The sequence below is a fragment of the Penaeus monodon genome, chromosome 14 (assembly GCF_015228065.2).
Source record: "Penaeus monodon isolate SGIC_2016 chromosome 14, NSTDA_Pmon_1, whole genome shotgun sequence".
In the NCBI taxonomy this organism is placed as follows: domain Eukaryota; kingdom Metazoa; phylum Arthropoda; class Malacostraca; order Decapoda; family Penaeidae; genus Penaeus; species Penaeus monodon.
This window is the reverse complement of record NC_051399.1, coordinates 9,540,336-9,565,126: the sequence shown is the minus strand read 5'-3', so window position 1 is coordinate 9,565,126 and position 24,791 is coordinate 9,540,336. Positions and strand designations below refer to the sequence as shown.

The following is a 24,791-nucleotide window of genomic DNA, read 5'->3' as shown; positions in this document are numbered from 1 at the left end:
GAGGAGAGGAAGAATTAAGAATAACGGGAGGCAAAAGATATACACCAGAATAAGAGACACAGAGCGAGGGAGGGAGGAAGGAGAGAGAGAGAGAGAGAGAGAGAGAGAGAGAGAGAGAGAGAGAGAGAGAGAGAGAGAGAGAGAGAGAGAGAGAGAGAGAGAGAGAGAGAGAGAGAGAGAGAGAGAGAGAGAGAGAGAGAGAGAGAGAGAGAGAGAGAGAGAGAGAATAGGAAAAAGAAAAAGTTCAGCCGAGTTCCCAACGATTTATACCAATTCACCCGAATTTTCTATTAACCATAGCATGGAACAATTTTCCCATTCGTCTTCCTCGCTTCAATCACGTACCATCCCTGAACAAACTGGGCCGCCAACAATAACAACAGCAACAACAGCAACAACAGTGTCTGCAGTGCAGCTACACTACAAGTAACACAAGTAACACCTGACAAGAACACAAGGATGTCACAGTGGGTGGTGTAACGTCATACGCACACACACAAAGAGCTGGACTGGTTTACTATCTAATTCCTAGGACAAGCTTTATACTAAGGGTACTCAAAAATTGGTTCTTCCTTCACGTAATTCAAAATGTTGAATTGACAGCGTGCATTCACAACCTATATTTAGTGTAAAAAAAGGAAATGACTACACTATTACCTAATTTCAGTACATGCCCATAATGTAAAAAAATATAATCACATATATGTATACTTATATATATATATATATATATATATATATATATATATATATATATATATATATATATATATATATAAACGCACACAATACATATATATTCATATATATACATATACATAAATATACATATATATGAGGTGACAAATCAGAAAGTGGTCCCCTGAGACTGAGCTACTGGCTAAGTGAGGACTTAGCTGGAAGACGGCTTGTGCAGGAGGCTGTTGAAGGCATTCCCTGATCCAGCTAGAGAGTCCTGCTGAGTCCGAGGATCTTCCGTGGTTGCTGCAACAGTGTCTCGGTTCCAGTCTATACTGTCCTGGAAACTACGATGCTCGGGGAGGGGTTAAAGGGAGGGTTAAAGGGCCAATAATAATATAAATAAAAAGAAAAAAAAAACGAAAAGAGTGGTGGGGGTATATAGAGAGAGGGAGGGAGAGAAGGAGGTGTATGGGGAGGTGATAATAATACAATAATAGACAGAAAAATAATGACAGGCAGAGAAGACATTGCAGACAAGGTGTGAGGGTGTGGTAGGGGAAGAGGGATGTAGGTGCCAGGGTGCCAGGGGCGGGTGGCTGGCACTGACACCGTCCAGTTGGAAGATAACAAAACATACAGAAGTGGAGGAATAAAAGGGGGTATAAAGAAACGGCTTCTTTGAGAAAAACGCTCATAAATATCAGTTATAATATAAAGGGAAAAAGGATTGGAGAGAAACATCGTTGCAATTATACATAATTATGTACGAAATGGTACAAATCGAGCATAGTGAATCCTCCATTCGTCCTCGCATAGGAGAGAAGATATATCCTATCTGGGCTTGTCATTTGCATATATAAATATATATATATGAGTATAAATAAAAATTTGGCATAAAAAGTATTTTTGAGAGAGTCTCGGCGCGGGAGACCCACGGCGGGTAAACCGTCTGCTCTCAGGATCTCTTAAAACACCGGCCATGGAGGCGCCCCGAGATGGCACTTGGCGGCACCGAGCCACCGCGCCGCCGCCCGCCGCACTGAAGGCCCGACGTTCACCCTCTGACGGAGGGAGCAACGTGCAAGGTGACTGGTAAGCGGTATTCATCATCAGCGGTTACTTTGGGAGTCCGGGCGAAGGCGTGCGTGCGTGCGGCGGGCGGGGCGTTGGAGCCGGACCACTGCGGGCGCCGGGGCAGCCGGGAGCCAAGCGACACACACACGGTTTGTGCCGACTGAGAAAGTGGGAGAAAACTGCTCGCCGGTGGGCAATATATGCAGAACGAGAGACAGAAAGAAAGGGAGGAAAGAGAGAGAGGAGAGAAAGAGATGAAGGAGAGAGAAGGAAATTAAGAGGCAAAGGCCATGTAGGTTGGGAGACGCGCGAGGCATCTTATCCCGAGGGAGATTCGGTGTGTTGAAGAGCTGAGTGTGGTGGTCTAGCCTTGTCGTCATGAATATCATACACATGATGGTGTGGGTTGAGCCAGCGTGTCTCCGCACCAAGCTTGCTTTCCGACAGTGTAGCGGCTGTAAGGAGGTTACAGGAACCAGGAGAACACCCGCGCTGTGGCCTCCTGCAAAAGGGGCGTGGCAGGCCGCACAGCGCGCGCGGGCGTTCTCCTGGCGACCCGCTGTCTGTAGGTGGAGGAGGAGGGCGGGTTTAACAAGTACTGAGATCTCGGCTAATGTGAGGAGCCCAGGCGAGCCCAGCAGGAGCGTCCCGACAGCCTGTGAGGAGGGGGAGGGAGGCCAGCGGGGGCTAGCAGGGTCGGCGCGGAGCAGCGGATGGTGGCGGGCACTACGTGTGGGGCGCTCAGCAGGGCTGCTCGCGTGCGGGCGGGGGCGAAGGGGGCAGAGGGGGCACGCTCACCAGGGACCAAGAGCCCCTTGGTCCCTGGACGCACGTGCCCCATGTGGGAGGAGGCATGGTTGTCAACTGACCATGATATGAAGGACTTACACTATGAGAATGGCTTCCATAAATAAACAGAAAAAAGTGACAACCATGGCCGCAGGTGACCTTATGGAGTGATAGTTCATGATTGTAAAAGACAAAGAGATAATTCCTCTACGAGGTATAACATATAACAGAGATAACATTTCAAAGGTAGTGAGAGAAAACCTCACGAAAGGACCGTATAGACTCTAAGAGACATGTGAGAGAGACAAAACAGGCCAGTAAGAAAGGGTGGATAAGGAAAAAAAGATAAAGAGAAAGAAAGAAAATGAGAATGAGAGGAAGAGAAAGAGAGGGAGAGAAAGAGAGAGAGAGAGAGAGAGAGAGAGAGAGAGAGAGAGAGAGAGAGAGAGAGAGAGAGAGAGAGAGAGAGAGAGAGAGAGAGAGAGAGAGAGAGAGAGGTGGTCAGGAAGGGCAGGAAGGGCGGTGACGTAGGTAGGTATGGAGGTAGCGCTAGGGAGGGCGTGTGGCGTGTGCGGGTTGTGCCTACCACAGGTTGTTGTGCGGCGCGGCCTTGGCTCGCCCTGAGCTGGGCCTGAAGGTGCGGGGGAGGGTGGAAGTAGCGACAGGGTTCACGAGAGCAGCGGCTCTTGATAGCGTCCATGCAAACTGTGACAGTGCCCTCGTCTGTCGTGCTCACGTGATCGGGCGGGTGGGCGAAGCGGCACTCCTGCTCCGGCCTCTTGCACGCGCCGCGCTGAAACTCGCGGCATACCTAGAGGCAGAAGAGCGGACTACAGCGGGCGACCCAGCAGCGGCGGGAGACACCGGGAGAGAACCAGGGGACAGCTAGCAAGAGGGGAGCAGCTGGAGGAAGGGGAAGGGGAAGGGAGAGGAAGAGGGAGGTGGGCGTCGGGCGGTGGGTAGGAGGAGGAGGGTTGTACCAAGGAGTTGGGGAGAGAGGAAGAGGGCCGAGGGTGGGGGGATGGGGAAGGGCAATCTCGAGAAGCAGGCAGGATAAAAAGGAACAGGAACGGGAGAGGAAGGGCAGAGTCGGGAGGCAGGTGCCTGACGAAGGGGCAAGGAGGACCTGGAGAGCATCCCTTCGACGAGCGCCGGGAAGCAGCTAGTGTGACCGTCACTCTATGGGGACTTTGATCCAACAACGACAAAGAGAAGAGAGGAAATGCTCTTTTGGAGGAAAGAGATGGAACAAATTTATATAATAGTATGCGATCAAACTGGAAAAGTTGATAACTGGAATGATGCTAAAAAGAAGATCTTATCCAAGTGTAGAAAAGGAGAATCGATTCATGGACAGAGAGAGAGAGAGAGAGAGAGAGAGAGAGAGAGAGAGAGAGAGAGAGAGAGAGAGAGAGAGAGAGAGAGAGAGAGAGAGAGAGAGAGAGAGAGAGTCAAAACAAGAGACATCAGAGAGTCAACGAAGCTGTAGACAGTCCAGATCTAATCGAAGAATAACTGATGAAGGGAATCGGGAAATGTGCGTGTTGAAGGTGTGGAATTTTCCCATAATGCGTTGCTACAGACGCGTCTTGCACAGGAAAAAAAGAAGACGCGAAAGACTTGTTCAAGTAAAGAAAAAAGATTCCAAGGGATTCCTGGAAGAAAATATACACTATGCAGAGACAGCAAGAGCGCTCAGCAGACAGAGAAGTCAGAAGCTGCATCCCGACGCTGGTGGAAGGAGAAACCCGCAAAGGTATGTGGAGGTAATTTTGCTCCTGGGGAAACGTAGGCAAGTTGGCGGCTCACTGGTGAAGGTGTAGGTGTGGGGCGTAGGTGTGGGGGAAAGGAAAGGGTAAAGTTCGGGCTGTTTGGGACTTGGGCAAGGTGTGACGCTGGGGACGGAGATGGACTGTGGAGCAAGGTGGATCTTGGTGCCCTTGGGTGGAGTGGGAGCGTTTGTGTGGGTGTAGGAGATCAGGTTTACAACAGGTCTGGAAGTATGAGGACCTCTAGCATCTGCAACACGTCGTTTAAAATGACTACTCCTACGATCATCAAAATTTTATTTACTTAGAATGGAAGGCTATGTTACCGCAATAGGATAGCGGTCATGGAGGAGACATTAGCAAAGAGGATTTCCCTCTCGTGTTGCAGACGCCGACCTCATGAACATTTGGTAAAGAGTGAGCGCGGCCGAGGTCAGCTGAGGCCTGAGTGCTGGGCCTCCACTCGTGCCTCTTGGTGGAAAAAAATCTTGTATCTTTTTTTTTTTTATCTTAATCATCGTTTAAAAAGTTAGTTTTGTTGTTGTTGACGACAGAGCCGGGCACCCAGACGCAATGCCCACAACAACAGCACACAGTGGCGGATCAGAAAAGGGGGCGTGGGTCAAGGGGGTACTAAACTGGGCAGGGAGAGGGGGGGGCATGAGGTGACCGTGTGCAGCACGTACCATGTAGATGGGCGGAAGAAGAGGGCAGAGCGGGTTGTGACAGTGGTGGAGGCGGTGTGGTGGAGGTGGTAATGGCGGGGTCTAGGTGCCCGGCGGCGCGTCAGGTGTGGGTGTTAGGGTGAGGCAGGTGTCCGGCAGGTGAAGTGCGAGCAGCACCCACCTCTCGGCACCGCTCTCGGTCGAGGAAACAAAGATGACAATCCAACCAAAGAAGGCAAGCAGCATGCAGATGGTACAAGCAACTGAGGGTCATGCAGCAGGCAAGCAGCAGAGAAGCAGTAGGTGGCAGTAGCGGCGGAGGAGCCTGTTGCCTGCCTGCAAACCTGCGCGGCGGTCATGGCTGGAGGGCGAGGAGGGGCGGGTGTGGGGGCGGGGCATGGGGCGGGGGCGGATCGGGGCCTGTGACTATACACAGCGGGAGAGCTATGTCAGGAGGGGGTGCCAAGCATCCCTTCGGAGGCGGCACAGCTGGGGTGGCGGGAGTGGACTCTGGTGCAGCACTAGCGAGGCGCGGGTGCTTGAGTGAAGTGGGTGGGGCACCTGGCACACGGGGGAGGGGCGCCTAAGATACCTGGGGCATCAATGCACCTAGAGGAGGCAAGGGTACAACTAGGGGTCACCTAACACCTAAGAAGGCATCAGCACTCCTAGTGCACGGAGGGGGAAGGGGGCATCTGTGCATTCAGCTGAAGGGATGGGGTATGCCGGGGGCACGAGGCACACGAATGACATTCCGCCGGTCACAGGGGCACGACACGCCCTTCGGCGGGGCGCCCACAGGAGGACTCGGCGTCGCCCTGCCTCCTTTTCTCGTATCCAACTCCTACGGCTTGAGTATGAGAATAGCTCCGCTAAGACCCGGATGTCTCCCCGCGGGAGAGGGCACGTGAGAGGCCCGGGGCTTCACCACGGGGGAGGGGGGAGGGGGCGGGGTCTGTCGCCTGGGGGAAGGGAGGGGCGGGGCGATGGACTTGTAAAATGAGTGTGTGAGTGAGTGTATTGTGAGATATATCTCCAGTCACGGTAAAACACTTAAACTCCCAAACACAAATACACACACATGCACGCGCACACTCTACCAAGTCCACAAACACACAAATCCATACAAATAAAAATACACACGCCCGCTCGCACACGCACGACCGCGCACGCACGCGCGCACACACACACACACACACACACACACACACACACACACACACACACACACACACACACACACACACACACACACACACACACACACACCTCTGACATGAGCATCAATGTATGACGTGTTTAATAATGACATGTCACGTCCACGCATCTCGTGAATCGACGCATGGAAGAGTGAATTGAGTGTAGCTGAAGTGATTTGGCTCGTTATGGAGGGCGTGGGCGGAGTGGCAGCAGAGGCATTGGCAGTGAGGGCGAGTGGATACGCGGTTAATGAGTGTGGGAAGAAGTGTGGGCGTGGGCAGAAGTGTGGGCGTGGGTGGAAGTGTGGGCGTTAGGTTTGCTGCGCAGACAACCGGCCATGGGTGGAGTGTTGCAAACATGTATCCACGGAGAGTCTTTTTGGGCGCGGGTGGATGCCTCTCGACACCAAGGGGGACGCGGGCGCTGCTCGAGGCAAGCAATTGCACATGCCGTAACTGGCATGGCGCCGGACTGTGGCTGAGCACCGCGGCAATAATGCACGCATGCCACGTCAGCTACATTTCCCTTTCTTAGAAGGGGGGGGGGGGGGAGTTGGGACGGAGGTGCAATGTAACAGTGTTACATAAAATTCTATAGATGTAATATGACAGCACAAGGGGGGTGGGGTTGTCAGAGGGTGCCAGAGGAGGGTTGGTGGAAGTGGTGGCAGCCATGTTAAAGTACAGCCGCTATGTTACAAGTGCCCATGACGTAGCTCGTGGGTACATCAGGCAACACTCGAGAGAATCCTGAGCGGAAACGGCTACTGAAACATTTACTATTACAAGAAAAAATATTTAGTTTACAGTGCCGATGCAACGTATCTAAATATAAATGTAACATTCATTGAAAAATCAGTGCTCCATTCATTACAAAATAAGGAGGAAAAAAATGTATATAAATAATAATAAAAAAAAGAGTACGAAAATATCATCTCAACAAAGATAATTATAGTATGTTAGCAAATGAATGAGAAATCGGTCAATGCGCAATTAGAGAAAGCAACATCATAAAAGTGTTAAATTGACGAGCAATCAACGCAGATTAACTATTAATTGAACAGAGGAATAAATATATATATATATACCAATGCTGTTGATTAATCGATAAAAAATATGTAGGAAAAAAGTGTTATTTCTCAAGAGAACCAATGCTGGACACATGGGGGAGGGGGTAATATTAATAATAGGTTATATAATCGAGATTTCAAGAATACGCAAGTGGTAAGAAAAGTGGAGAGAAGTATGGGGTGAGTAGGGAGATAATAATAATAATAATAATAACAATAAACACACAGATGTTACGTATGAGACAGAAAGACAAAGATAATAAAAAGGGGGGAGGGGGTCAGTGTGGAGACAAAAGTGACAGAACATGACATGGAAAAAGCTAGGTTAGATCAACATTTTTTTCAACATATTTTGAGATACTCTTATTTACAGCCTGAAAGAGAAAAATGTTGACAATCAAATGATAAATGGAACTTAAAAACGATAATAACAACAGTAATTAAGAAAAAAAACAAAACAAAAAACACTAATACAAAATATAAAAATAGAGAGAACAAATTATAGTTGTAAGCAAGCATCAAAAAGTATTTACAGATCCACTGGAAAATAAAATAAATATATATATATAATGAAAGGACATGACAACAAGGTGGCTAATCGAGCCTCGCTCCTAACGAGCGTGCGTGTGTATACGTGTAAGTATGAAAGTAAGTATGTAAGTGTGCACTCAATTACTCTATGGTTATTCCGACACTGTATGGCTCAAGAGGCGATGTTGAAATAACGCTAAAGTGCGTTGGAAGTTGTTTGAAGCGGCCGTGAGTGCGTCCAATGTCTTAATGTGAAGCGTGAGAAGCGAGGCTCTGATGTCCCCTCATCACAGCTATACAGTATACTCGCTACGGATGGCCTCATGGTTGGTTCACATCCTTATAGCCTTTTTTCGCTCTCTGGTAACAACGTTGACATACATGAACACAAAGAGACAGTAGATTGGGAAGAAAGAAAAAAAATACATATTAAGAGAAAGAGAGAAAAAAAGTTCGATTCATATCTATAAAATTTATATCCTCGACGGGAATTAAATCAAACCTCTCAAAGGCTATAAAGATCCGTGAACTCATCAGCCCCTTATTTGAAGAAAAAAATAAAAAAATAAAAAAGGGCGCGGCCATTACCATTCTTTGTGACATCCAATTATGAAAATATTGAGCGAGGGCTGTTCAGACAAGACATTTAAAATCCAAAGAATTCTGGCAGCTCTTCTGCCTCTGAACTAGAAAACACTAAAATGATGAGCAAACAATGGGATGCAGCGGGGAGGTGATCCAGGCTAGAGAACGGCCGGTTCGCTGTTCACTTTAGATTAAAAATGAAAAAAGAAAAAAAAAAAAGTAAAAAAAAAAATCGTGCTGGAGAGGGGGGAGAGAGAGAGTGAGGAAGAGAGAAAGCGAGAAGAGAGAGAGAGAAAAAAAGAAAGAGGGATAAGGGTGGGGTAGGGGATGGATGGGAGGGGGGGGCAGTGTCATCGCAAGACTCAAAAAAAAAATAGGATGGAAGAAAATGATGAAATGGGGAGGTTGGAGGAGGCGGAGGATACATACTATCCGCTGAAAGAAAACATGGGAAGAAATAGAATGTCCAGCAGAGGAAAAAAAAAGGGGGGGGGGGGGAATAAAAATCCGAAATAAAAATGAAAAAAAGGTAGATTGGAGACACTGCCCGTCCCCTTCCCTCCTTTCTCGCTCCCTCCCCATCACCCCCTCCCCCCTATAAACCCCAGCAACGCCTTACAGTTCCTCGCGGAGGTGAAGAAGGGAGGGCACGCTACACAAGTCCCTGTGTTACGCAGACTATTCCCAAAATAAATCCTTAAAAAAAAATCACAATAAAACCACAAAACTCCTAAAAAAAAGAGGGACAGAATGAGAGAGAGAGAGAGAGCGAATGAACAAAATCATAAGTCTTTCGTTCTAACTCCGACATGCTACACATGCTGCGTCCTGCGTCTGTGCGAGGGAGACTGCGTGTAAAGTGCCTGTCTCCCTCCTCCACCTCCTTGAACGAACGAAACGGAAAAGGGCAAAGCAAGCAAACTTATCATCCTACAAGTGCTGTAAATAAGCTTTAGATAAAAAGGAAAAAAGTATATAAATAATGGATGGTACATGAAAAGAGTTCAAGCGGTAATAATAATAATCATGATATCGAGAATCATAATCGGTAAGAGCAGTAACAACAATATGGGTGAGAAAAAACTTTCTGACAGTAAAATACAGAAATGGATAGAGAGAAACATTAGACACATTGTATAAAAAATATAAACTATACATAGAGTCATGTAAACAGATTACTATACAAGGTAGGCCTAGGCTTAAAGGAACAATAGGTGTGGGTACAAAGCATTACCTCAAGGAAGTCTTACATTTTGATCTAACCTCTATCATGACTGGGATACAAGAGGAAGGCGAGGGGACGGCGGGGCTGAAGGGGGCGGGTGATTGTGTGATTGTGACTGATTGATTGATTGATTGACTGTGTGTGTGTGTGTGTGTGTGTGTGTGTGTGTGTGTGTGTGTGTGTGTGTGTGTGTGTGTGTGTGTGTGTGTGTGTGTTTACGTGTGCTTGTACCAATCCCAAATGTATTTACACATGTTGAAGACACAACTGCATAGAGTAAAGGATCTGTGAGGGAGAATGGCGTGTGTTGTGAGGGGCGGGGGTGAGGGCGGGTGGGGCGACCAGCCCTTCGCGCGACCTTACCTCTAGTCGGTCGGTCCGTGGCACCTTCTGAGCCGTGACCACCTGCTGGGGCACCACCCCCGTGATGGGCGAGGCCACGTCGGTCATGCCCATCGTCATGACGGGGGACGAGGCGATGTATGGGTTGAAGTTACCCATTGTCGGGATGCCGGCCAGGTAGGGTGAGTTGTGCTGCTGGGAGAGGACAAGAGAGGCTGTCAAGGAGCGGGTCTCTGGGTCGTCGGTGCCGCTGGACTTTCGAAAATGACTTTGGAAAATGATCTAAGCATGAACTGATTCATTTCCTTGTGAAAAGAAAACTCATTACTAAAAATATATTCTTTAAATGAAAAACAATCTACAACTACCTCGTAATAATAAAAAAATGAAAACCATTATATAGCAAATACAATCAAAATTTGACAAAAAAAAACAAAAAATGTCTGAGAAAAGTGAACCTTCAAAACCTTGACTTTAAATACACACAATTAAAAACAAACAAACAAAAAACAAAAAAAAAACAAAAACAAAACATGGTCCCTTAACATTACATTACAGACGAAAAAAAAAAACAATAAAAAAAATACTAAGGATCTACCCAAGAACTAAGAGGGAAGGTTAAAAAGGCATTTGCAAGACGGATAAATCTGTCCCACACACAACTACCCTGTCCGTGAGCACTACAAGAAACGATACTGTTACAACGCTTACTCGAAAGACCACTGCGGGCAATATTGTGGTGATATTCCTTGATAACATGTGGAATATGTGAGTTTTAAAAAAATATATATATAAAAAGAAAGATATACTAAGCAAACTACTATTCTTTTTAGAGACTAAAATAAATAGCAATTAATGTAAAACAACGTGTATATATATAGCGGAAGGGATGTGTGTAGAAAGGGGTAAAAATGTTACATGTTGCCACTAGTGAGGCGGGGAATAATGCAAAGACTTTATTAAAATCAAAACTACTCTGTACAGTCATTCCACTGAAGGTTGCATCAAGGCATATCTCTTCCTTTATTCAAAAAAAGGGGGGGGGGAGAGGTTGTGAGATAAAAAAAAAAGACTAAATAAATATATATGTGGTGGTGGTGATGGGGGCGGGTGGAAGAACGGAAAAAAAATTAAAACAGCTTTTGTCTTTAAAAAAAAAGGGGGGGGAGGGGGAGAAAAGCATGATATTAGCTGGGGTGGATTGGGCGGAGTAAAGGAGAATAGAACAGTTTGTTGAGGAGAGGGGGGGGGGGGGGAGGGGTGTTAGGGGGTGAGTAGATGAGGGAGAAAAGTGTAAAAAAATAAATAGGGGTAGGAATGATAAAACAGGTGGGTGAGAGCAGAGAGACGGGTCGGAGGGTGGCGTAGTTGGGGAGTGATAAGAGTGAGGAAAGGAAGGGGAGATATAGAGATGGGGGAAAACTAGTGATATTCAGCGGGGCATTGGTTGAGTGGCGGGGGGAGAAGCGAGGAGTAGTACACGGGGAGAGGAGAAGGGGATGGGGGGAGTAGCTGGGATAAAAGGGGAAAAACCGGGGCCAGGGGGAGGGGGAAGGAAGGGGGAAAAGAGGGGTAAGGGAGTGAGAAAGAGCGAGGGAAGCAAGAAGAGGGAGGAGAAGGGGAGTGGAGGGAGTGAGATAAGGAAAGGAAAGGACGGGGGGGGGGAAGGAGGAAGAAGGGGAAAGAAGGGGAGGGTGAAGAAGAAGGAGAGGAAGAGAAGAGGGGGAAGGAGAGGAAGAAGGATGAGAGAGGAAGCAAAGGGAGGGCAGGGAGATGAGAGGAAGAAGGAGAAGGGAGAGGAACGAGAGGGGAGGGAAAGAGAGAGAGGAGATGAAGAGAGAGATGAAGAGAGAGCAGGAGGGAGGGATGGGAAGAGGAGAGGGAGGATGTGAGGAGAGAGAAGGAGAGAGAGAGAGAGGGAGAGAGGAGGGGGAGAAAGAGAGAGAGAGAGAAAGAGAGAGAGAGATATATGGATAATCCGCCCCCCCCCAGACACAACCAGCCCCTTTCTCCATTAGAATCATGTGATAAGGCGTCCCCGAAGAAGAGGAGAGAGAGGAGAGAGAGAGAGAGAGAGAGAGAGAGAGAGAGAGAGAGGAGAGAGAGAGAGAGAGAGAGAGAGAGAGAAGATTCATTTCGAATTTTTAGAAAGAGAAGGGGAGGGGAGGGGGTATAGGGGGGTAGATGGGAGGGGGGTTACATGACCATGGTGTGGGCGGGACCGTTATCTAAAGAGTTAATATGCCATGAAAACATCTAATCGACAAGACATGCTCGAGCATTTCCCTTACTCTTGCCTTTCCTCTACGTGGAACCAAACAAGCAAAGAAAGGAAAACAGAAGAAAATAGGTGAGAGATGGAAAGGGAAATATCGGGACAAAGGAAGAGGGGAGAGGGAGAAAAAGAGGGAGAAGGAGAGGGAGAAGGAGAAGAAGGAGAGTGAGAGAGAGAAGGAGAGTGAGAAGGAGAGGGAGAGGGAGAGGGAGAAGGAGAAGAAGGAGAGTGAGAGAGAGAAGGAGAGTGAGAAAGAGAGGGAGAGGGAGAGGGAGAGGGAGAGGGAGAGGGAGTTGGAAAACATGAGAAGGCGAAGGAGAAGGAGATAAAAAAGGAGAGGAAAGAGCGGATAAAAAAAATGAAACCTAGAAAAAAAAAAGAATGCACGAGAGCGAGCAAGAACGTTAACAAAAGAAGCTTTAAAAAAAAACCGGCAAAAGCACTCGCACACAAAACCAAACATTAATATAAAAAACAACAACCAAAAAACAAAAATAAACAAACAAACAAACAAAAAAAAACGCAATCGAAATAACTACTAAACAGATAAAGGAAAAAAAATCTCGCACATACACAACCCGAAGAAGTGTAAGCAAAGAACCCGAAAAAGGGTGTTTGTGCTACTACCCTTTGGGAAGGAGGGGGTGGGGTTGGGGTTGGGAGGGGGGTGTTGCGAGGGTGAGGGTAATGTGGGGGGGGGGGTTGTAATCCTATACCTTACTCCAGGCTTCCACAACTCTGCGGTCGAGGGAGGAGAGAGTGAAGGGGAGATGAGGGTAAGAGTAGAAAAGAAACGATAGAATCAAAGGGGGGTAATGTTATTGGACAGCTAGGAAGGGAAGGGAGGGAGGGAGGAGCGGGGAGAAGGGGAGGGAGGAGCGGGGAGAAGGGGAGGGAGGAGCGGGGAGAAGGGGAGGGAGGAGCGGGGAGAAGGGGAGGAGAGGAGCGGGGAGAAGGGGAGGAGGAGCGGGGAGAAGGGGAGGAGGAGAGGGGAGAGGGAAGGGGAGGAGGAGGAGCGGGGAGAAGGGGAGGAGGGAGGGAGAGAAGGGGAGGAGGAGCGGGGAGAAGGGGAGGAGGAGCGGGGAGAAGGGGAGGAGGAGCGGGGAGAAGGGGAGGAGGAGCGGAGAGAAGGGGAGGAGGAGCGGGGAGAAGGGGAGGAGGAGCGGGGAGAAGGGGAGGGAGGAGCGGGGAGAAGGGGAGGAGGAGCGGGGAGAAGGGGAGGAGGAGCGGGGAGGAGAAAGGAAGGAACGGGATAGAGAGAAGGAGGGGAGGAGATAGGGAGGAGGGAGGAGGGAAGATAAAGAAATAGGGAGGAGGGAAGATAAAGAAATAGGGAGGAGGGAGGAGGAGGGAAGATTGGGAGGAGGGAAAATAGGGAGGAGGGAAAATAGGGAGGAAGGAGGAGGAGGGAAGATAGGGAGATAGAGAGGAGGGAGAGGGAAGGAAGAGGGTGAGTGTGTAGAATTTAGAGTGAGGGAGGTTGAGTCACTGAAGACCGGTTTAGTGTTACACGGTGAAAGGGGGATAGGCGATGAGGAAGTATGGGTAAACTATAGTACTGTTTCAGAATCTGAGTGAATGTAAGAGGCAGAGTAAAAAAGAGAGTGTAAGGGAGAGAAGGAGAGAAAGAAAGTGAGAGAGCGTGAGCGAGAGAGAGAGAGAGTGAAAGAAAGAAAGAAAGAAAGAAAGAAAGAAAGGGAGCGTGAGCGAGAGAGAGAGAGGAAGAAAGAAAGAAAGAGAGAAAGAGAGACTAAAAAGTATTGGGAGTCAAAAAGACAGCGAATGGAAGAAACTGGATTACCACTGCAACAACAAAAGGAAAGGGAAGTGAACAAGGAATCATAAATACCCAAACATGGAAAAAAAAATCAAACACAAACAAAAGAGAATTCAAATAAATAAATAAATAAAACCAAAACTGAAAAAAACAGAGAGAGAGAGAGAGAAAGAGAAAATAACCAAAACACAAAGAGAAACCAAAAGACAGTGCCGGACAGAAGTTCACAAGGGCGCCGGAGAGAGAGAGAGAGAGAGAGAGAGAGAGAGAGAGAGAGAGAGAGAGAAGAGAGAGAGAGAGAGAGAGAGAGAGAGAGAGAGAGAGAGAGAGAGACAGAGACAGAGAGAGAGAGAGAGAGAAAAGAGAGAGAGAGAGAGAGAGAGAGAGAGAGGGAGAGAGAGAGAGAGAGAGAGAGAGAGAGAGAGAGAGAGAGATAGATAGAGAGAGAGAGAGAGAGAGAGAGAGGGGAAGGACAGAGAGAGAGAGAGAGAAAAAGAGAGAGAGAGAAGACAGAGAGAGAGAGAAGACAGAGAGAGAGAGAAGACAGAGAGAGAGAGAGAGAGATAGATAGATAGATAGATAGATAGAGAGAGAGAGAGAGAGAGAGAGAGAGAGAGAGAGAGAGAGAGAGAGAGAAGAGAGAGAGAGAGAGAGAGAGAGAGAGAGAGAAGAGAGAGAAGAGGAAGAGAGAAGAGAGAGAGAGAGAGAGAAGACAGAGAGAGAGAGAGAAGACAGAGAGAGAGAGAGAAGACAGAGAGAGAGAGAAGACAGAGAGAGAGAAGAGAGAGAGAGAGAGAGAGAGAGAGAGAGAGAGAGAGAGAGAGAGAGAGAGAGAGAGAGAGAGAGAGAGAGAGAGAGAGAGAAGAGGAAAGCAAAAGAAGACAGGTAGAGAAAATAGAAAGAGAGAGAAACAAATAAGAAAGAAAAGAAAAGAGAAGCGAGATGAGAGAAAAAGGAAAAACGAGAGAACAGAGAGAGAAAAAAAAAGAAGGCAAGAGAGAGAGAAAAAGATAGAGATATATAGATAGATAGATAGAGAGAGAGAGAGAGAGAGCGAGAGGGAGAGGGAGAGGGAGAGGGAGAGAGAGAGAGAGAGAGAGAGAGAGAGAGAGAGAGAGAGAGAGAGAGAGAGAGAGAGAGAGAGAGAGAGAGAGAGAGAGAGAGCCAAGGCGAGGACGAGGACGAGGCGGCGCGTGAACCGAGACGAGGGGCCAAGGAGACAGGGGCCGAGGAGAGAAGAAGGGTTCAAGGACGAGGCCTCACTTGAGCAGGCACGACGCGGTGGTCAGCGATCAGGTGCGGAGGATCTGCGGGGCCTGCACGACCTTCTCCTGTCGCCTGTAAGCATTCCTACATATAACCTGTGACCTGCGGATGCAAGGCGGTGGATGCCGTCTACACAACCGCGTGGTCTTGTGACTGGCTTATCACTGGCCTCTAACAGTATGGTATTTGCCCTTTAGACATTTGAGATTTGGCAACAATCACAACAAACAAACAAACAAAAAAAAAAGGTTATTATTATTTCCATTTCTTATATGAACTTCAGAGAAAAGGGCTAGTGATAAATAAATATATATGAATAAAAGCTTATAGTAGTGATAATCTGCCTAACAGCTGAAATATCTAGAGAAAAAAAAAATATATATGTATTTAAATAAGTAGCCTCTACCATATTTCACTTCATGAGAGAAAAAAAAATTGCCTTCGATGAACTTGTAAATTAATATAAAGTCTGACATATCCACCTGTATTTTTTTCTCTCTTTTGAGTTTATTTTCTCGAATAAAAAGAGTAATATAAGTATGAACGAGAAGGAAAAAAAACACTTGAAACTGCCACGTCTCGTTATAAAAAAAAAAAAAAAAAAAAAAAAAAAAAAACACATTAAAAGAACACGGTGCAGTGGCGAGTTTTCCACTCCAACGATGGAATATAGTGCGGTGCAATGAGCAAAAACATGGTGTGTGGTAGGGTGGTAGAGTGTGGTAGTGGGCGCCTAGACCGTTGTTCTTTAGGTCTGCGTCACGTTCGGTCCAGACCCTCCCCTTCCCTTCCACTGTTCCCATCTCCTTCTTTCCCTTTCCCTTCGTTTATCCCTTTCTATCTTCCATTTCTCGCCCTACATCCCCCACCTCCTTCCCTCCCCCTCCCTATTCTTCCATCTCCTCGCCATTTCCCTCCCTCTATTCCTATCTCCTCCCGTTCCCTTTCATTCCCTCTCTATCCATCTCCTCCCCAATTCCCCATCTTCCACCCTTCCTTTCTCTTCCTAAGCATCCATCACGGAAAAAAAACACACATACTATATACACTACATACATATAGAGTGAGCGCTTCCCTAGCAATATACCTCACACACACACACAGGCCTTTTGGGGAAGACCGCTGTCCTAATTTCCTCCACGTATCGGAAAACCTGGTTCCTCCGGTATGTCGAATTGCGTATGACGTAGTTCGCTCCCAAAAAGAAAAAGGTTGGGGGTGGGGGGTGGGGGAAAGGGAGGTGAGGGAGGGAGAGGGAGGGAGGAAGGGAGGGAGTGGGAGGGAGAAAGGGAGGGAGGGAGGGAGGGAGAGAGGGAGAGAGGGAGAGAGAGAGAGAGAGAGAGAGAGAGAGAGAGAGAGAGAGAGAGAGAGAGAGAGAGAGAGTTTTCGAGAGGGAGAGAAGAGGAAGAAAGAGAGAGAATGTGCACAGGGAGGGGACAAATGGGAGAGAAAAGAGAGCGAGAGAGAGAGAGAGAAAAAAAAAAGAAAAACAAATATTTGCTGGAGGAAAGGCCATTAAGCCCCTCGACACGACCGCCTCTACTGCTTAATAAAGTAAAGCATTATCGGTTTCCAAAACCTTACGCGCCCATGCCACTCGACCGATATGCCGGAATACATATATACCCTGACCCTTGGCCGGGCCCTGTCGACACCGCCTGGCCCACCCTTGCCTCCCCTTACCTGACCCTGCCTACAACATCTGCTCTCTCCTACCGCCTGCTTCCCTGCTTGCCCCCGCCAGCTGGTTCCTCCTTCCTTCACTCGACAGCTGGTCCCCGCCTGCACCACCTGTCTACTCCCTCAGAATCTGCCTCGTTCTTTCCCCACGCTCTCTTTACTCTCGAACCCACACTCTTACCAAATATATAATTAATAATAATAATAATAATAATAATAATAATAATAATAATAATAACAACAACAATAATGATAATGATAATAATAATAACACCAAGCGTCCTAATCTGTTGACCCTTTGAATACCACCACTCCCCCTCCCCCTCCCCCTCGCTTTTCCTCTCCCGACGCAGCCACCACACCCTCCTCACAAGCCCCGCCCTCTGCGTCAGGTCATCGCCATGCCTCAACATGTCTGCTACACGTTACGGCACTCAGCTACGTTCTACCTTTTCCATTAACTCATCGGTGTCGGACCATTAAAGCTTACGACGAAACCAGCTAATTCTCCCTCCCGATCTACTTTATCTTGAAATCCTCCTCTAAAGTCTTAACGGTTTTTAAATAAGCGGAAAAAAGGAAAAAATAAAAATGAAGAGAATAAAAATACACAGACCCAATACAACACCGTTTCTTTTCCAAAATTCTCTGTCCCGAGATCCCAGCCCCTTCCTATCCCCTACCCCCCCTTCACCCTATGCCAGGTGCCAGCCCCTAATGAGAGACCCGATCTCCTCCCTCACCCCCCTCTCTGTGGATACATTGGGGGGGGGGGGTTGCACTGTCAACACAAAGACGGGAATGTAGCGACAGCCTCCAATACGTTGTTGAAGAAAAGAGAAAATTTCGTTTGGGCAGCAAGACCTTGGCTTCGCTTTCGATTTTTTTTTTTTTTTTTTTTTTTTTTTACTTTTTCTTCTTTTTTTGGCTTTTCTCCTATCGTCTGTTCGTTTTGAACTCGTCCCGATCCTCGGAAATTATGTTTTCTCTGGTTCTATTTTTTGGCTTCGTTACTATTAACTGTCACGAGATGATTGATATAAAAACGTTCTTTTTAAAGTCTCCGGGTGTCTGTCCTAAAATGGTTTGTTCACGGGTATTTTTTATTATTAAAAAAAAAATACGGATCTGTTTACTAAGGGCTTCTGTCGATATTACCTCCCCTATTTCAACTAACGAACCTTAAACAAACAAACAAACAAAAAAGAAGCTAAATAAAAGACAACATTTTAGTGCCTTCTGTTCAACACTTAACTCGCAACCTAACGCCCATATTTAATATTCAGACAAACGAGAAAAGCACGAGATAGTGTGAGCAAGCGCTGTTCCGACGTGACCGAGTGTCCGAGAGTGCCTGCGCGTATTCTCTCCCTACAGCCTCCCGACAGCGTGTTCTCTCCCGACAGCGTATTCTCTCCCTACAGCCTCCCGACAGCGTGTTCTCTCCCGACAGCGTGTTCCCTCCCGACAGCGTCTGCTCGCCTCCTCGCCTTCTCGCTTCCATGGCCGAGGTCTCCGCACGGGATTATAATGAGAAAAGTTGAGCTGTTTGCTACGACAAAGTTGATGAAATCTAAGGTCAAACGGTCGTGACTGCGATGTTTTTTTTTCGTCTTTTGGGAGGGGGGGGATAGGAAGGTTGTCTGTTGGGGGGGGGGGATAGGAAGGTTGTTTGTTGGGGGGGAGGAGAGGGACTTAGGGGGGGGGGTTAGGTCACAAGAGGAGGAGGAGGAGGTTTTGGAGGAGGAAATGAGGATGGGGGAGGGAAGAAGTACGAAGGAAGAGGGGTAATAAAAAATGGGAGAAGGGAGAGAGAGCGTTGGCATGATCTTGGCTGACTCGCATCTTCAACAGCCTCGCGATCGTGTTTCCCTTTCCCACTACAACAGGACGATCCGCATGCTAAGTAAAGCTCGCTAGAAACAACGCACGGAACTTCCACACGCCGAGGCCGAGGGAAACTCTTTCAAAATACGACGATGCATTTCCCTTCGTCACGGCCACCTGCAGCCCCCACAGGTCGTGACTCGGGACTAACGACACATTCTGCGCTGTAACACGACCTCCCGCCACCCATAAAGTCGCTACTACCACCACGGAACTACCGTGGACCTAGGCCTACCCCCTGAGCCCCCTTCCCCTTATATCCCCTCCCCCACTACCCTTACCTCCCCTCTCTCTCTACCCTTACCTCCCCTCTCTCTCTCCCCTTACCTCCCCTCCCCCTATCTGGAGATTAAAGCCTGTAACAAGCACAGCAGCGTGTTTAGGACTACTAAGTCTTGATATACACCAAAAACAAACGGCATCTAAAATAACAGTAAAGCTAAATAACAACAGCAGTGACAACAGTAATAATAATAATATTAAATATGGGGAGGGAGGAGGGAGAGGAGCTCGGTTAACTGACGAGCGGATCAGTGATTTCCTTTTTCTAAAATTCCATCTAATCTAATGATCAGCAGAGAAGGCCTAATTCCCTGGCCAAAATGAGAAGACTCCCCCATTCAGCCAACTATAAGCACCCTCGACCCGCCCTCCCCCAACTCTAAGTGCCTTGGCAGAAGTGCCACAGCCTGAAAGAAAGTGTCACTGTTCGAATATGTGTGGCACTTCCAAGCAGAAGCATTATACCAATCCTCACAACAAGGGAGTCGCTGGATGATCAAGCATACGCATGCGGTGCTTTCGCGTATTTTGAAATGTCTTTTGAAATCCAAAAATTATTCTGTACATTTTTTTTTTTTTAATCTTCGTGGATATAGAATCGCGCCGTCAGTATGAATGTCAAGTGAAGTGTTAATTTACCTCCCGGTATATCGAGGTGTAGCGTGAGTATGATAGTGTTAAATTTGAGTCGAGAATACCACAATGCGTCACAGGAAAGCATATTGTAGGGAGCCATAACTGCCTGGGTCTGATGTGTTTACGGTGTCACCGGCGCGTCGCGTACATTCTAAACATCCACAATGTAGGTTCTAAATGCTCTGGAGTGCCATAGGTGTCTGGTGTGACGTCCAGTGCCACTTACAAGACTATAATGTGTAGTCAGAAGCAGCTCTATTGATGCACACTACATGCTACCTCAGAGGCGTGTGTGTGATGACCTGGCCAGCATTTTATGAGTCAAGGTTTGTCCATTCCCTTGCTTTTTAGAAAAGAAAAAGAAAAACAAAAAAACAAAAACTGAACTCATATTTCTTGTCTCGTAAAACTGGAAAACATACAATAATAATAATAATAATAATAATAATAATAATAATAATAATAATAACAATAATAATAATAACAACAACGGCAATCATAATAATACAACAACAAAAGGAACAAATAATTATCATTTTTGGCGGGGGAAAAAGGGAATAGGGGAAAAGTTAGGATATAGGTTGTTCCAAGATAAAGGAAGATATTATCATGATGCTCGCTATAAAAGAAAAAAAAAGTTTAATCACAATACATAGAGATCTCTCACTTGTTTTTCTATCATTAAAAAAAATAAAAAACAACATCAAACAAACCTCTGTCATTTAACAAGAGAGGGATTTAGATTTCACTCGCTTTGCGTTTAAGAGAGAACAGGCAAATCACTAAAAGGAGGCACTTCTTACATCTACTGGCATCGGGCAAAGACCTCAAGCTACATGGTTTGTGCTTAAGAACACGAGGGGCGAGAGGTTAAGGCTGCGTGCTCTCGAGGAGAACACACAGGCGGTTTTATGAGTTACATGAGAAAGTGAAGGATGGAAGTGAATGAAGAGAGAAGATGGGAAAGAAAGAGGAGGAGAGGGGTGAGAGAAGGAAAAGAGAGAGAGAGAGAGAGATAAAGAAAAGGGGAGAGAGTAAAGGAAAGAAATATAGGGAAATGAAAAACGAGAAAAGAGAGAAAAAAGGAGAAAAAGACAGGAGAGCAAAGGGAGAGAGAAAGGGGGAAGATAAGAGAATGAGAGATGGAAGGAGAGTTTGATGGATGGAGAGATAGAGTGAGGAGGCAGTACACAAAAAAGTGAGATCAATTTACGCACTAATAAGCTCAGTAACGTAATGGCTCTTGAAGGTTTAGGTCTATATATATATATATTTTTTTTGGTGGGGAGTGTAAGAAAAAAGCTGCTGTTTTTTTTGTCTTTTTTTTTTTTTTTACTTTTATTTCATTTTATTATCTTCTATTATTAATTGGCGCGTCTGTGAAAAAAGAAGTGCGAGAATAGCAATAAAACTTTTATATATCTTTTTTTTTTTAAACTTTCATCATGCTTTTTTCCATCAAGGTCTTTTCTTGGAGTGTCCGCTTTCATCAAAACATAAACCAGCTGTGATCAATTAATAGACTTACTGAGAGCATAAGAGGAACGTTTTCTGCAGAAATTGCGGTGTTGTATAGGGTGTATTGCGCCTGAGTTCCCGAAGATCTCTGCTCTTGTCTACTGTGAGCGGTCGGGGCGCTAGGGTAATATTGTTGTTGCATCTGGGGACGGAAACGGGGGTACTTCAGAAATCGGGGATACTGTCACAGAAAACGGGAATACTGTCACAGAAAACGGGAATACTTCAGAAATCGTGGGTGGGAGGGAGGGAGTGAGAGGGGGGAGGGGAACCTTTCAGGAAACGGGAATGCTTCAGAAAATCGTGGAGGGGAAGTGAATGGAGGACTTTCAGAAAACGGGGGTGTGGGGGTCATTTTTTTCTTTAAAGAAAACTTCAAAGAACTTTAGTTAAAAAACGTGAGGGGGCATTTGTTTAAAAAGGGGAAGTATTTCATACTACAAAACTATGACTGTATAATCAGTATGCAACATGGAGACACTCACGGGATTCTACATCATTTTTTTCCTTCTAAAACAGGCTAATGCCTTTCCCATCATATACTATGGTAGCAAGTGTTAAGACAGTCGTCGGTGCATATTTTTGGTACCCGTGCAGCATAAATACCACACTTGGTCTATACATTTCTGCTTCCAATTTCAATCATATATAATTTTGTCTCTCTGATTTCCATTACATATACACACATACACATAAATATATACATATACATATACTTTAGGCACACGACATTGCTTAACGCAGCTATTGCAATTACAAAAAGACACTCGCCAAAAAATAATCAATTCTCCCGTGAGTAGTCGCTAAATAGTACATGTACACAAAACAAGGTAGGAACAGGTTGTGGTAGTGGTTAGGGTTGGTAGGAGGTCGTAGTGGGGTGTAGAAAGGTCGTAGGTAGGGAGAGGGAGAGGGAGAACGAGAAAGAGAAAGAGAGAGAGAGAGAGAGAGGCGGGGGAGAGGTAGGGAAAAGGTAGGTGGGGGGGGGGGGGCAAGTGGTAGGTATAGGGAGATTATATTTTATGCTCCTCAGTGTCCTTCCAGATGTGTATATATATTGTATATATCTATATAAGACTCCATTCAACAACAAAATATAACAGAGAGAATGCATAAAAAAAAAAAATCTATAAAAAAATCGTCTTTTTTAACAGCTAAAATAAATAAATGAAAAAAAAAAAAATAATAATAAGTTGATAAAAAAAAACACAAAAGACGAGGAGGAAAAAAAAAGACTGAGAGGGGGGGGGGGTTGGGGGGTGAGTGCCACAGAGGAGACACCACCTGTCACAGCGCCTCGTCTTAGGGGCACCGCAGACACGCCCACTATGCCTGACGAAGCCGTGACGAGCTCTTAGCGCCGGAAGGACTTCAGGTGACGAAGGAGGCGCTTGAGTATCCTTAGACATATTCCTTTAATGCAGGGAGAGGAGGAAGGATGGAGGAGAGGAGGGAGGAGGGAGGAGAGGAGGAAGGAGGGAGGAGAGGAGGAAGGAGGGAGGAGAGGAGGAAGGAGGGAGGAGAGGAGGAAGGAGGGAGGAGAGGAGAAGGAAGGAGAGGAGGGAAGGAGGAGGAGAGGAGGAAGGAGGGAGGAGAGGAGGAAGGAGGGAGGAGAGGAGGAAGGAGGGAGGAGAGGAGGAAGGAGGGAGGAGAGGAGGAAGGAGGGAGGAGAGACCGAATGATCGGGGGCGGGGAGGGGGGGAGGGGTAGGCTTGGGAGAGACAGAACGAGAGAAGAAGGGTGAGAGGAAGAGAGAAAGAAGGGAGAAAGATGGTGAGAGAGATTACTAAGGAGGAAGTTGGATGAAAGAATGCGAAAGGGGGATGTGGGGAGAGCGAGGGGCGAAGGAGAATGGGGAAGAGAGTTAAGACTAGGATGGGGAGAGAGAGAAGAGAGAATAGGGGGGGGGGGGTGAGAGAAGCGGGATGGGAAGAAAATTGGTATTGGAGTCAGGAGGAGGACGAGAGAATAGGAGACAAAAGGAAACAAGGATGACGAAAAGAAAAGAAAAGAAAAGAAAAGAGAGAGAAAAAAAACAAGAGCGAGAGACAAGCAAGAAAGAAAAAGAAGAAAAAAAAAGAAAAAAAAAAACGGAGAATAATAATAATAAAAAAAAGTACAGTGAAGAATATATAAAAAAAAACGAAAGGAAAAGACGTCAAGAGGGAAAGAACACCCCGAACTTACACCTCCATTAGAGAGTCCCCCACCAAATCCACACCAGCCAACGAGGACTCGCCGCCGAACCCGAGCCTCCACTTGGTCCTCGTGAAGCACAAACGACAGAGGGAGAAACTTAATCAAGACGGGCGTGCAAAAGACGTACGGTGTCTAGACCGACGGGGTTGATAAAAAGATGGCGGCGATATGCTGGGTGGAGGTCTGGATTCCACCTTGTGCCCAGTTCCCGGTGGAGCGCCGTCCGACTCCACATTGATTTCAGGAGGCCAGGTGGAGGCGAGACCAAGGAGGACAAAGTCTGGTGGATGTCTGAGCTCCACTTTTAGGTCCCGGTGGAGTGACTTCAGACTGACTTCAGAGTGACATGAGGGGGGGCCCAGCAGAGGCAAGATCAAATAGGAAAACGAGCTTCTCATGTTAACAAGATTAATACGTTCTAGAACGTTCTTTCTTTTCCTCCTCCTGTTCTAATTTTCTTCTTTCCTTCTTCCTCCTTCTTTTTCCTATGTAATCCCGCCCATCACCCAACGTTCCATCCGTGAACCTTCAAGCTTAAAAACAACTTTAAAATTTCCCGCAAATTAGAGAAGTTACCCCCAGGCTATATCGCCATAATCGAATTCTTCCTTCGTGAGGGCGAGAGAGCTACGGCCGAGGGCTAAAAGCTTGCATCTTCCCCCTCCCCCCCTCTCCCCTCTCCTCCTCGCCCACAAGCTCCCCCACTCCATATTGTACTCATCCCCCTCCCCCCCACCCTCTCTTCAACCAGACTCCCACCTCTTTTAGCTCTTCCATCTACCCTCCCCCCCCCCCCATTCTCACTCACTAGACTCACGTTTACCTTTTTACTATGGCAACTTCCCAGTCCCTCTCCCTCATTCTCTTTCCCTAATGTACCCCTTCCCCATCTTCTCTTACCCATCAGTTCCCCACCCACTAGGGTAAATTCTAGACCTCTTATTATTCTTATTATCTTATTATTCCCTACCTTCCCCCCTCAAACCCCCATCCCCCCTTTGCCTCTCCCTCCCCCCAAAAATCCCTACCCGCGCCATACCCATCCCATGCAATACCAGAGGGAGGAACTTGCATGACCCGACCGCCGATGCCCAGTGACTCCTGCATGAGCAACTCGCCCTTCGTCCTGCAACTCGACCTTGGCTCGCGCGTGCAGGAATTCCGCATACGATTTGCATACAGCTGTTAAATATTTGCAACCGTTGATGACTGGCCAGTATTCGGCCAAACTGGGATTTTCTGTTTTCGCTTTTTTTTTTTTTTTTCTTAAGAGAGGCCATTGTGTGAGGACGCCTGCGAGGAAAAAGGTAGAGCGAAAGAGGGGAAAATGAAAATAGAGGG

At 47.0% G+C, this 24,791-nt stretch overlaps 1 protein-coding gene across 10 annotated transcripts in view; it reads right to left on the bottom strand.

Annotated features, from left to right (window-relative positions):
- The window catches only part of LOC119580856 (muscleblind-like protein 1), a 126,219-nt gene that overhangs the window by 69,216 nt on the left and 32,212 nt on the right, over positions 1–24,791 (bottom strand). For 2 of the 10 annotated variants that reach the window (XM_037929019.1, XM_037929022.1), the window contains 3 exons: positions 21,262–21,393; positions 9,952–10,125; positions 3,131–3,355 (listed from right to left, as the gene is read on the bottom strand). In XM_037929019.1, the coding sequence (XP_037784947.1) occupies positions 3,131–3,355; positions 9,952–10,125; positions 21,262–21,393 (531 nt within the window). Of the gene's footprint in view, positions 1–3,130; positions 3,356–9,951; positions 10,126–15,245; positions 15,321–21,261; positions 21,394–24,791 lie in introns of all 10 variants that reach the window. The other 8 variants (XM_037929025.1, XM_037929026.1, XM_037929028.1 and 5 more) reach the window with 7 other exon arrangements.